General features: G+C 41.4%; 2 protein-coding genes across 18 annotated transcripts in view; one reads left to right on the plus strand and one right to left on the minus strand.

Moving 5' to 3' along the window:
• Nucleotides 1-2,434, minus strand: part of citb (citron rho-interacting serine/threonine kinase b) — a 56,358-nt gene extending 53,924 nt beyond the window's left edge. For 10 of the 15 annotated variants that reach the window (XM_078170953.1, XM_078170951.1, XM_078170945.1 and 7 more), the window contains exon 1: nt 2,092-2,432. The gene's annotated coding sequence lies outside the window, so the exon portion shown is untranslated. Of the gene's footprint in view, nt 1-2,091 lie in introns of all 15 variants that reach the window. The other 5 variants (XM_078170949.1, XM_078170942.1, XM_078170944.1 and 2 more) reach the window with 3 other exon arrangements.
• A 6,302-nt stretch (nt 2,435-8,736) lies between these two features.
• bicdl1 (BICD family like cargo adaptor 1) overlaps nt 8,737-13,204 on the plus strand; it is a 31,737-nt gene continuing 27,269 nt past the window's right edge. For all 3 annotated transcript variants that reach the window (XR_004501366.2, XM_033620431.2, XM_033620432.2), the window contains exons 1-2: nt 8,737-9,814; nt 11,178-11,393. Coding sequence is in view for 2 of the 3 variants with exons in the window: in XM_033620431.2 (XP_033476322.2) it covers nt 9,422-9,814; nt 11,178-11,393 (609 nt within the window). In the remaining variant the exon portion in view is untranslated. The remainder of the gene's footprint in view (nt 9,815-11,177; nt 11,394-13,204) is intronic.

Here is a 13,204-nt window from a genome sequence, read left to right on the forward strand (position 1 = left end):
TATATTAAGACATTTGGTGCCTATTGTCATGACAACAATAAATTACTAACACCTCAGTCATGGAAGACAGACAGAGCGCTTCAGGTTTCTGCCATTGCAGCATTTCTCTGATTCAAACATGGTTTTCCAGCTCCTTGGTTTCCTGCTAAACACCACAGGCATTGAAGATTAGGGAGGTTAACCTACACCAATCTGAAAATGCAGCCTCATCCATGGAATCTGAGCTTGATATTAGAGCGCTGTGTTTTTGGAGGCGCATTATAGGCCTAGTGCAATTGCAGATGTAAGCACAGTTCATGCATGTGAATATCTCAATGCATTTGAATACTTTTGAATAGGCTTTTTTAAAAAATATTTTTAGAGTGGTTAGAAGAACAAATTGTGCACAGTTTAAACATAGGTGTAGCGACGACGAAGATGCTGCAAGTGGTACATGAGTTTCCTATCCATATGGTCTGATGGTTGATGCACCAACACACTCAAAGGAATACAAAAACATTGGTCAGAAATAACTACATTTTATTATATGAGCTATTCAAGGAAACATCTACCCTAAAATGTGTTGCAATAGAAGGAGTGTTAACCTAGTCAACTAAAGGCTCATTTGGCCTTTAATCAATAATTAGTTGGTATTATTCCTCAGCTCTCTAATGACAGCTGTTGCATGGCGATTGTCACTGTGGCCACCAAAGCTACAGACCTGAGTGCTCTGGCACCGATGCATGCTGTAGTGGTCGAGGTGACAGAGTATCACAATCTATAAAAGTATGCTGGGCACTTGGGAAAGCACTTCAAAAATCCAGTCCATCATTATATCACAAATCCAAATGACAAAGAGGATCAGTGTGGGCTTCTGAAGGAGGCTTTTGGGAAAATGACACTTGAGGATATGGAGCAGTAGAGCTCTCTCTCTCTCGGTCTCTATCTCTCACATCAAAATTCACATTAGCGATGACAGATCTGTTCAGCAGAGAGTTTGTTTCTTTTTGACTAGGCACAGGTGCCTCTCATTTCTCTGTTCCATCTACCACCAATTTGGTCTGCCTCCACAATCAGGTAAACACACTTTAAAATAAACACCAACAGATGTGACTGCACACTCCTCCCGGCAAACTTTTAACCATTTATATAATGAATATAGTCTACACATTCTGGGTAACTTCTAAACCATGCTCTGCGTTAAGCATGAATCACATAACCTGCTTGTTGTACATAATACTGCTGTATATACTACTCTCATCTATCGGTCCATCTGTCTATCGTTTTCTTTGTCTCTCCCACAATCTCTTCATTAATATTCAGTTTTGTTCTGCATGAAAAGTCCTGTCAGTGCTGTAATTTGTGATCCAGCTGAATAGGCGCCAGCAAGAAGCAGCAAGCTTCCTTCACCTCTCCTCCACCCTTGGCAAAACCTGCTGTTACCATAGAGATACTTTCCTCCAACCACAGTCTTTATCTTGTCATACTTTTTCAAACTGACTTTGTATTGTTGACTGAATCTCAACGCCAGCTACTACATCACCTTTTCATCTGGGGACTTAAAGTGAGTTGAGATTATGAGGAAAATCCCTGCATGATGAACATTCAGATAAACTTTGTCTCAAACTTCCTCAGTCTTGGTATAGATTATTCAGATTTCTGAGAAAAGCATGCATGGTCTCATTTTGACCATGTACAAACAGTGCAGAGTTTAAACGCCACCCCACGGAGTGATAGCCATCTGTATGAGTGTATGCTACAGTAAGTACAGCGATGAAGAGAGATGGGCAAACAAAAGACACAGCAATTCAGTGTCGTGACCAAGAATAGCGCTCATTCCTGATAGACAAGATACAGCTGCTGCATAAGCTCACTGCTACCACTGCTATCTCATTGCTGCATAAATCCTCAGCTGTAGTGTCAGTCAATCAATCACTCACTCAGGTAATAGGTCCAACATGCTGACAAGGAGAAAATAACAATGCACTGTAGCAGTTCAGAGCTGTAAAACAAACACACTGCTTTTATTCTTTCCCCGACCAAGTCATCACCCTCATTCCCTTCCCTGTCTTTGATGGCAGCAGTATTGTAAGAAAATAGTAGAGCACTTACTCAGAGACTGCTACAGCTGACAGCTTTTCTACGAAGCTCCTTAGACGCGGCACCTCCTCGTCCAGTAAGCCCGTTCATGTGGGTTCTCCCTTGGAAGCCACCAGCCAGAATGAGAGCTTCGCTGGTTCATCAAATTTGGGGATGTCATCCTCACTGGGGAGAGAGTGGAGCTGAGGGGAGAGAGAGATGTGCTGTGGCAGGGCAGAAAGCTGTGAGGCAGCGAGAGCGACTGGAGATTACTGCTTACAGAGAGATAGAGTGAAGGGGAGAGGGAGGGAGCGGAGAACTACAGAGAAATGGCATTGTGGAGTAATGCAGCAGACCGGTGATCACATACTGTAGAGAGTGAGAGGAAGCTCCCACCCTCTCTCTCTCTTCTCTGCCACCCGCTTACCCTTACCACCCCCCCCCCCCTCCTCCCCCCGTACTGCAGCAGCCGTCACTAATCACACTAATGTATGCTGCTTGACACACTGCGTTAACAGCCAGCTCCCAATAGTTGCAAACTTACAGTAGGTTCATGTCAGTTACTAACGACTCTTTAAATTGTGCAGCTTATTAGTGACTAAGCACAATGACCCCTACTAAGCCTCCCCTAAATGAGCAGAAGCAATGCAATCTAATAACTGGCAGGACAAAAATGGTACAGTAGAATTCTGCTTTCATCTACAAGTAAACAACAACAAGAGCAAGTAAAAAGAGGGTCCTGCTTAAAGAAACATGCCAGTGTAACTTCAACGCAGAATTTTTCTTGAATAGCATAATCCTCTGAATAAAACTGTGCCCAAGAAGATAACAGTTATGAATCTTTGAGTCTGTCACACTTTAAAATGTTCACTTATATTTTTAATTCAATTTTATTTTATAGTTAGAAATGTGTTATTTTTGCTGTTAGATAAAGCTCAAGACTTAACAGCAGTGTACGGATGCCTTCTATCATACATCATAATCCTGTACAGCCAAAATGTCAATTACAACCCTTCACCCTTGACTCTACAATTGCCTGCAATAGGAGCACTAAACATTGCTAAACCAACAATGTAACAAAACATATTGAAATAATATTGCACCAGGGTTAACAGTAGCACAGTACATGTCATGTCACAACTAACAAGGTCCCCTGTGTCTGACACACTAGGTTCACCTCAATTTCTGTTTTTTATGCTAATGTAAGCCAAATGACACGTCACTGTGATACTGACTTGCAAACTACACTCACACAAACACATACACACACGCAAACAGAGTGACAGATTACACATACAGTAACAGATGGCAGAACCTAACCTAGCAAGCAGTACTACATCAGCACAGCAGAAGGGACAAAATACTCAGAAGGTGAGAGCATAGTACAGTACAATCAATGAGTGTTAGAGTAATTAGTGGCCGAGAGACAACAAGAGCAGTACTAATTTTCTGACTAGTTCTTATTTAGACTTTTATGACTGTTAAGGAGGGCGTGTGAACACGTTTGTCTTAGTTGTGCTTGTACAACATGAGTGTTTTTGTACCAAAGGCCAGGCCAGAGTTGCCCCATACGCTGGCCTGGAGTCAGATCACACCTCCACTATTTCCCTTCCACCTCTACACATCCTCCTCACTGTCAGGATTTGACTGACTTTGTCTCTTTGCTCCATGAATCCTGTGCATTATGCCTTTCTTGTAGCTCAGTTATTTTAGATGTCTCTGATTCAGACAAGCAGATCTGTTACTGTAATCTGAAGAGAAATCTGTGTCTGGACAAACACAGATACAGGAAGAGCCCTCAATAAAAGACTTCCCCACACAGGCCCAGGATGAGGTCATCACCTGCCACAGAAACAGTGTTTCTGCCAGTGATACCTAATGCAACATAGTATCTGTCCAGAGAGAAGCAGTTTTCTAATCAACCCTTAAGTATCCTTGAGAAAAAAGTGTAATTATTCATAAAATAAAACCTGCTTTTGGCTTATGCTATTACATAACGCAGCGTGTTGCTAGAGGTTATGCGACTTTTTTCAGCTTGACATTTTATTAAACCTTCACAGCAACTGTATAATTTGTTGTGCATCTATAGTAAATGCAAAGGTAAAACTAGGCCTGCTGTTACAGGTTACCACTACTAAGGTAAAAAATTAGCTTCTTAAAGTCTGCATGTATTTTCCTATAGCTCACAGTGAAAGGTCACATGTGAAAGCAATAAAATTAAAAACAGTTTACACTAAATGTCATATCTAAGTGTTTGAAATCAGTATGAAAAGTGTTGCATTTTCATCGTGATTTGGAGTACTGGGTTGAGGCAGAGGCATCATAATGATGTTACCTAGCAACAAGGTGGTGTATGTGTCTAGAGCAAATCCCAGTTTAATTCCGAAGTAAAGATGGAAAATTACAATTCTTTTCACTGGATGTTCCCAAAAGGATTTCACTGTAATGTAATATACTAGAATTAATTACATCTAAATCACTTCAGATTCTGTTGACAATCCCAACCTTTCTGCAGTATGGCAGCAAAGTTATGATAATCTCACAAACATTTTTGTTTTTTGCTGCAAAATAATGGTTAATATAGAAAAAATATACCAAACAGTATAGCAATGTTAGAAAGTATCATTAGGGGGAAACCATGATCAGACAGAGCAGTACCTCTTCAGTAGCTGCTACAAGCTAGAAGAGATATCAGCGTAAAAACACTGCCATCCACCGGCACTACATATAAATAGCTAGCCTTTCTAAATTCTGTGAGTTCTGTCATGTTGGTATGAGGTTAGGGCTATCACAGAGAAATACTGCAATCTAGAGGTTTGAAGGGGCCTGATTTTGTTACATAACAGACAGTCAAACCTTGCATTAGTTGAAAAAAGGCAGAGTCAGGCTATGACTAAGGGTTGATGTTACATAAGCACAGAACACTAAGTACTCGGAAGACGCTGCTCTAGATACTTCCTGTAAACTGCCACTATTAAAGGAGCTTCATTGAAGGAATTTAAGCCGGCTTACTCATTTGGTCACAAGACAGTTTGGAAAGGGGATGGGAGTCACTCACAAATTTACAAACAAAGCTTTGATGGTGTTGAAAGTGCATCAGAGACAGAAGGCTGTTTATGTTCTCTGAGGAAAATGTCTGTAATTGGTTGTAAATACAGAAGCTTAATACACTGAGTTACAACTGTATGACTGCAGATATTTAAAAATAAAACACTTTTATTTACAAATCCTTACCATAATCTCCATTTATCAAAACAAATCTTATACCCTAAGTAATTGGCAATTATTCATGAAGTCACTGAGTGACAGTTTTATAGCAATTATCATTATAACTCAGCAACCCCCCAAAACTTTCAGATCAGTAATGAGTTATGCAGCTCTTTAAAGCTGTGTATTAAACATAGGCTGGTGATTGTTTATCCATCATTTGGGGAATGTAAATGTAATATCTTTTTTTTTCCATAGAGGGAGCCATAGCCTACATTAAAGTGCAATGAACACCAGTTGGTAATGCTGTTCTCCATCCAAAGAGGCAAAGCAACGTGGTAAACTGATGTCCATTTATGAATACTCTAGACACAAGCCTAATGTATCTTTACACAATAACAACATTGTATTTTATCTAAATGTTATTATTTAAAGCTCTCTCATGAGTTTTTTATTCCATTTAACTGTGATCCAACCTTGTTTGTTTCAGCTGTATTGCAACAGTAATTGTTATCATAAATATTGTTTGTAATAGAAATGCTAAAAATAACTGATCAAACTGTAAAACACTGTGTAATTCTTTTTATATTGCAAAGGCTGTTGTTTTTCCTTGTATTTGCAATCAACTCAACAGCAGCAGCATTACACTAATAGGGATAATGTGGGCGGCTAAATTCATTCAGCTTAGCGGTTTATCAAAGCAGTGAGGTTTTGATGTGCTCTGAGGAAATCACCCATTATCTAGTGTGTGGCCCCCTCAGCCCCTGAAGCCAGGCGACAGTGGACCAGCAGGCTGTGACCCACTTCTTTTGTGCCGTCACTTTATCAGCTCAAGAGGCTTTGTTTGTAATCATTCATGATCGATGCCCCGCCCCCAACATCCTAACCTCCTCTCTACCCCTTCATCCCCCACTCACACACGGATAAACACATTGCTGTATCTTTGAGGGCTTTTACTCAGTATGTTAATTCTTTAACCTTTAACCTCAACTCATACTAATTTAAACCTAATCCTAACTGTAACCATAAAACTTAATTTATGCCCTGACCCTAAATTAGCCCCTTGATGTAGTTAGCAAGCAGTTTGGGATATTTCCCCTCACTTTTCTCCCTCTGTGGATAACTATGAAACCTACACACACGTCAATAAGCAAGATTCTGACACCCAATACATTTGATAACTTCCACCGTACTGTCTTGATCCTGGAATAAGTGAGGTCTAGCTTGCCGATGGACAATTTTGATCAGAGTTCCAATTTTAATAGCTTAGCTTCTTGGGACGAGATTCTACTACCTATAGCTCTGGAAATTAATAACAATTTTCTAAATTAGCCTGGAGCTGCAGAACTTCAGCCTGATGGCCTGTGAAGATCAGGCATAACTAACTGTTGCACATACTTGCAAAAATATACCCAAAACAAGACACACCAATACCCAAAATAGAGAATACAGAGTATGGGATATACCAAGTAAAAGTATTAATACCAGGATGTAAATATCCCAGTGAAGTCCTTGTGATTGTAAAGGAAATGTATGATATGGAAAGGCTAACGTTTTCTATAAGACTTTGGACTGATTTAATTTGTGGGTATTTTTCCAAATGGTTGTTGCGTACAGTATCAATAGTACATACAGAAAGAAAGGTAATACTTAGTATTAGGACTTTTCCCTAACATAACTTTAAGAGATTTATTTGCTCAGCAGGGTTAAAATGGGGTGTGTATGTGTATTGGCTAGTTAAATGTCATAAGACAAGTCATTTTGATTTCCTTTGAGGACTTGATGGACTAAGATTGATAGGGACTTGAGGTGATCCTTACTTGATGCCCTGCTGGTGTCTTTTAATGCCTCTCTTTCTTCTTAGGACTACTGGGAAAGTAACCACTAACACGAAGCTTAGCTAACTACTGATAACATATGAACTGTATTGTATTACCCCTGAAGACCTATGTCTTGAGTTCTCCTGTGCATTTGCATTCCACTAAAACAAAAGCTACAGTAGTAAAAGCACATAAGTAGTCTATTATCAGCTAATTGTACTAAAGTATCAGACTAAATGTAGGCCACTCCTTATTCAGAATGTCTCCTCTCCGAGTATTATACTGTATTGTTATATTATTACTGGATTATTATCTCTGACTTATTACTCTGTAAACAGCATTTCAGTGTTGAGGCTGGTGAAGGTACATGCTATCAGGTGTATTAAATACAATTTCATCACTAACCTCATATCTCATACAATCCTAATCTGAGTCATAAAAAATGAAAGATAAATACAAATTGTAGCCTAATTTGAAATTGCACTTGCAGTAATGTATTTCAGTACATCAGTTACTTTCCACGCTGAGGTTGTGTTCTGTATTAACAACACAAATATAAAATGAAATTAATCAACGAACTATTAACAGCATGAAACACATATTATGCTTCAGGTAGTATAGACAGTAACATTAGCTAGTTGTTTTGTACTATGTTAGGGCTAACGTTAGCTAACCGCTAGCCTCACCTCACATAGCACTTGGTCACAAGGCAAGTCGGAAAAAAGACGAATGGTCGAAGCCAGGTTGCAGCGACTCAGCTTTTCAGACTAGACAGAATATAATATTTAATTAATGCTACATGAGTTTGGGTAATTTTTTGACTACTAATAGTAACTAATTTGTCTTAGTAGCTAATATGCTAGCGTTTAGGCTAACACCTGTATTGCATACATTCAGGTAAAGGGGTCCGTTTAAGTATAGGGAATGTGTCAATAGACTATTAATAGCATGAAACGCGTGATTTTATGCTCTAATTAGCAAAAACCAACGTATGACACACAAGCTGTTTTATATACGGTTAAGGCTAGCTTCTTGACCCTCATCTCACATTCCACTATCAAGTGAGAAGGTCAGAGCCAGGTTGCAGCGACTTAGCTGTTCAGACTCCACTGACAATTATACTTACATGTGACATGACGCCAGGTTTGGGTAAGTTTTTTTATATAACTAACGCTAGCCAGCTTGGCACGGTACTAGCTGCTAAGACATGTTAGCTAATTTGAAACTGTCTTGGTGGCTAACTAGAGTATGCTAACAGTTAGGGCTAACGTTAGTGAAGTTAGCGTGACCTGTGCTGCATGCATTTCATCTCAGTAAAGGAGGTTAGTTACATGGCTCTGAATAACATTAGCCTTACCAAAACAGAAACATTTCTGTCTGAAAATGGAACTGCATTACTTTACTGGCTGTAATATTTATTTTGCCTACGAGTTGGACATACATAATACCCTTTTTACAGTTAAAGTCAACCTAAATAAGACGAAAACAAGTGTCAAATCACCTGTTTTGTGGGTAATTTAATGTTAGGGTAACTACATTATATTTTTTATTTGATACAGTCACACATAAAACCAGGAAAATTATATTCATCCTATTTTTATAAGCACCGGTTTATGCAAAATGTAAATTGCTGAGGTTTCACATACGTCACAGGTTTTTGTTGCTTTACCATTACTGACGTTTGCTGGTACATCACTTTAGGCAACAGCCGGGTCTCATACCATCTCTTCACGTGCTCATTTAACTGGGTGTCACAGATGTGTGAGAAGCACCAAAATATGGCGCTATCATTTTCAGCCAATGGGCTGGCCGTTTGTAACAGGTTGCAGCTGGCGTCACTACCGTGGCGGGAACGCGCATTCAAGACGGTAGAACGGTTGAGAACGCATCGGGACCGCGCTCATCTGTTTGGCTGGCAAATACCTCCGGTGTAACAGGCCGATCATTATGGGGGACCCAGGACCCCGAGGCGGGATTGACCCTGACCGACCGACCGCTCCGCAGAGCTCACTGAGGCGGTTTATACCAGGATAAAAACATTTTCTGCGTTCAGTAACAAACAGCCAGTCAGTGAGCTGCAGAGGAGGCGGTGTTTGCTGGGATTCAATCAGAGCTGGAGTCGCGGCTGGTAGGTTAACTAGGAGAGAGGGACGTGAGGAATCTGAGAAGACAGCAGTTTACAATCTGACTGGATCCAGCTCGACATTGCGAGAATGATGGATGAATTGTCGATTACAAGCCGGTCCGGTCAGCCCAACCCTGTCGGAGCAGGGTGGGTTCATCCGGAGTGAAATCAGTCGGCTCTTATCTGTTGGCTTCTCCTCCGCCGGGCGGCGATGTCCGCTTTCTGCCTCGACCTGCAGACGTCTGCCGTGGTTTCAGCACCACTGGAGCTGGACAGCGACTGCATGGAGCCCCGGGCCAGCCCCGCCGCTCAGGAGCCCGGCGGCTTTCAGGGTCATCCGCTGCGGCACGCCGGCTCCGGAGGCCTCGGCATGGCCTTGGAGGAAGAGCTGGCCATGCTTGCCGGGGAGCGGGATGACGAGGAGGGGCTGCCGGACCTAGAGACGCCTGCGGTGGGGCATAACGCAGACTTGCTGTCGCTCTTCCGTCAAAAGGAAAAAGACTTGGTTTTAGCTGCTAAACTCGGCAAAGCGCTGCTGGAGAGAAACCAAGACTTAACCAAGCAATATGAGAAAATGCACAAAGATCTCAACGAGAAATTAGAGGTAAACTACGGAAACTGTTTAATTTGAATAGATTTTGGTCAAGTTTTGATGCTGTCCCAGGCCTCTTTCTGGTTTGTCCTAAAAATGCCATAATCCTTTAGTCAGGTTTGGGCCTTCACAATGTAAACAAACTCAACACGATCATAACAAATGCTGCCTGTAGAGCTCCACTTTCTGCCACAGAAAGAGTATTTCACCTAGCATGATCTTCTTTTTTTATGGTAGGGCAGCTAACTGTACCTAATGTACTATAATCTGGGAACTAGTTAGCCTGCATAGAGTGAATTGAAACTTAGTGGTCATTCAAAGTGTAACAGTATCATATCACAGCCAAGTGATTTCACACAGCATGTTTACAATGAATGCTCTACAGTTGAGCTTTTGTTCTTGTTGTTTTCAAAGTCCTACACTCAAGCCAACACGTGGCCTGAGAAAACCCACAAAGACTAATCCCATGGCTGTCCAGGGCCTACTGTATTTACTGTACATCTGCTCAGCCCTTTGATCCATATTCATCCTCATGTTGCAGCTCAGAGAAATAAGCTGCCTCTTAATATCGAACACTTCTTATCATTGATGTTTTTACAGCTCCTGGTGTCCTGTTGCGACAACGTCTGATGTTGTTGTGTGATGTTGTTTTGATTCTCTCTGATCCCTCCTTTTGTTCGGACATATAATCAGAGATGAAAATAGTGGCCACACAGATGCCAGCTGCTTCATCCTCAGACTTAACCATAATAACAACCCCCATCCAAACTCTGGCAGCCGCTGGTGGTGCAGTGCATCTGTCCACTGTTCATCGCCATCTCGAGAATATAAAGAAGCATCCTATTAGCTGAACTGTCACTCCAGGAGCTAGGGAAACTGATTCAGTTGAAAATCATTATATTATATCCTTGTTTCTATTTTAGGCGATTATAGTTGCACTTATTGGGACACTGATACTCTTTTTTTTAAGTCTGTTTTTGCTACAAAGCTTCAGTGTCTGGTGTATGGTGCAATAGTCAAACTTTTGTCATTCTTAATATCATACATTTTCATATGAAGGACTTTTGCGTAGAAGGTAAAAAGTTAAGGATGAAAAAAACATGATTGTGCCTTAACTGTTGTACAGTACAACATTTACTGTGGGGATGAAGTTGCCGTCCTGAACCTTTTTTACTTTCAGTGAAGTGAAGTATCTCTAAGGACTGAGTGCAATTGTCTAAGTCTGTTGCAACACCAGTATCTGTGTCACGTCTCTCACTCACCCTCAGTGATTTCACTGGTACTTATGTTTTGTAAAATTAGGGCAATTACTGCACATCAAATCCAGTCAAATCGAGGTTTAATGATATTACCCTCTCCCCTTGTCCACATGCAGCACTTGGAGCAGGAGAAGCATGAGTTGCGTCGGCGTCTGGAAAGTCGAGAGGGGGAGTGGGAGGGCCGTGTGGCTGAGCTGGAGACGGACGTCCAGCAGCTGCAGGGCGAGCTGGAGCGCCATCAGGTCCAGCTGAGGGAGGCTGACAGAGACAAGACCAAGGCCATCGGCGAACTCTCAGAACAGAACCATAGACTGCTGGAGCAACTCAGCAGGGTGAGGAGCAGTGTCTGTGTGTGTTTGTGTGTCTCTGTGTGTATGTATCCATGTGCTTCAGAAGTTCTGCTCCAGGCAGGCTGGGCAAATGTGCATGGGAGATTCAATTAGTCCGGGCTTTGAGTCACTGTGTCACATGGTTTTAATGCTGCTTTAAACAGCCTTCCAACCAGTGTGTGTGTGTGTGTGTGTGTGTGTGTGTGTGTGTGTGTGTGTGTGTGTGCATGTGTGTGCATACAGTATGTGGTCTCCCTGGCCTGGCCTTGGGGCCACTCAGTCCAGTTTAGGTCTGCCTGGCTGACATGACATAAAAAGCTCAGCCAAGTGAGGATTCTTTATTCTTCTGAGGTCATCTACCTCAATTCAGCCTGTCTCCCTCTATCTTCACCTGAATTATGCTAACTCATCAATATAAAAGTGGAGCTTCCGGGCCTTATGTTGAATAATTTAGAATGATTGGACTGCACACTTATGCAATAGCACTCTGCATATTGGCAGATAATTTGAGTTCAGTTATTATGACAGGCAGAGTAGAAAATGTCCCATATGAGATATTCAGATAGACAGATCTGATTGATGGACAGACAGACAGATAGATTCATTCATACATACATACACTCAGGGAGGACTTGAGGCTGTATCTTTGATGATGGGATGTACTGTACACATCTCGGGAGAAACGGAGATTGGCAGTAGATGCAGATTGATGGAGCTGAGAGTGCTAGCATTTGTAGCTACAGTTGATTTATCCCAGTGAAGGAGTTCAGAACAACACCTCAGTCTGCAGATCTACACCAAACAAAGACATTTTATCCATATAAAGTGGTCACTCAGGTGTAACAGTACAACAGCTCTGCATTGAACTGTGTCTTTGTGAAGACTTCACTGTAAATCTTTAATGAGACAGTATAAAACAGGTGCTGATTTCACTCTTTTGTACTCCTTGAGACCATTCTCTACTTGCTCAAGGTAGTGGGACATATATTTGATTTACTAACTTAATGTCTGTTTACTTTCTTGCCTCCGACCTTAGTGATAAAAGTGCTTTTTCATTCTTAAGTTAGTTCACGTTTCACAGTTTATAGTGTTCACTGTTTGTTTTTGTATGTAGTGTTTTTGATCATTTTTATAGCAAGGTAAGCTAGTCAGCTAGCCTAGCTAGCTAAAAAAAAAAAGAGACACTAAAGAAAGTTAATGAGGGCAGTCAGTGCTATGAAGCTTTACTGCTTGCTTTTGCAAGATGTTGTACACTAGTTGCTTTAACATTTTGGCAGCTCTTTGAAGCACCAAGTGTAAAGGAGAGCCATAGCAATCTAATGTTAGCCAAGGTCTGAAAATCAGGCTAATGCTAGTGCTATACTGAGTGACTAACTAACAACGCTAACGGTTATTTAAGACACTGGGGTAATCATTGAAAATGATCAAAAACCAAGCAGCAACCTTCTGACTGAAAATCGAAGTCAACAAGGAAGTGCCAAAACCTACAGTTCTTTGAACGGCCACTAGGGGCTGGCTCCAGAAGCTAGTCAGTCCCCAGTGACAACCATGATAAAATTCCCAACTTTAAAGCAGAAATAAACATGTTTACAGCCTGGTACAGAAAACGATTTTGGTCTCTGTAGCTAGTTTCCCCCTTCATGAAAACTTTACAGAGGTGAATTTTTTATAGAACTCACCCTTTACATTTTTTAAGGCTCCAAGTTATGCATAATTGAGGGTGGGCCGCTTTGAGTGACAGGCTGTCTGCCAATAGTGTCCTCGCCTTCTCAGTTAGATCCAACCTCTCGCTTCTCCACAGCTGTACCCTCCAA

Source organism: Epinephelus lanceolatus, chromosome 9 (assembly GCF_041903045.1).
Source record: "Epinephelus lanceolatus isolate andai-2023 chromosome 9, ASM4190304v1, whole genome shotgun sequence".
Classification (NCBI taxonomy): Eukaryota; Metazoa; Chordata; class Actinopteri; order Perciformes; family Serranidae; genus Epinephelus; species Epinephelus lanceolatus.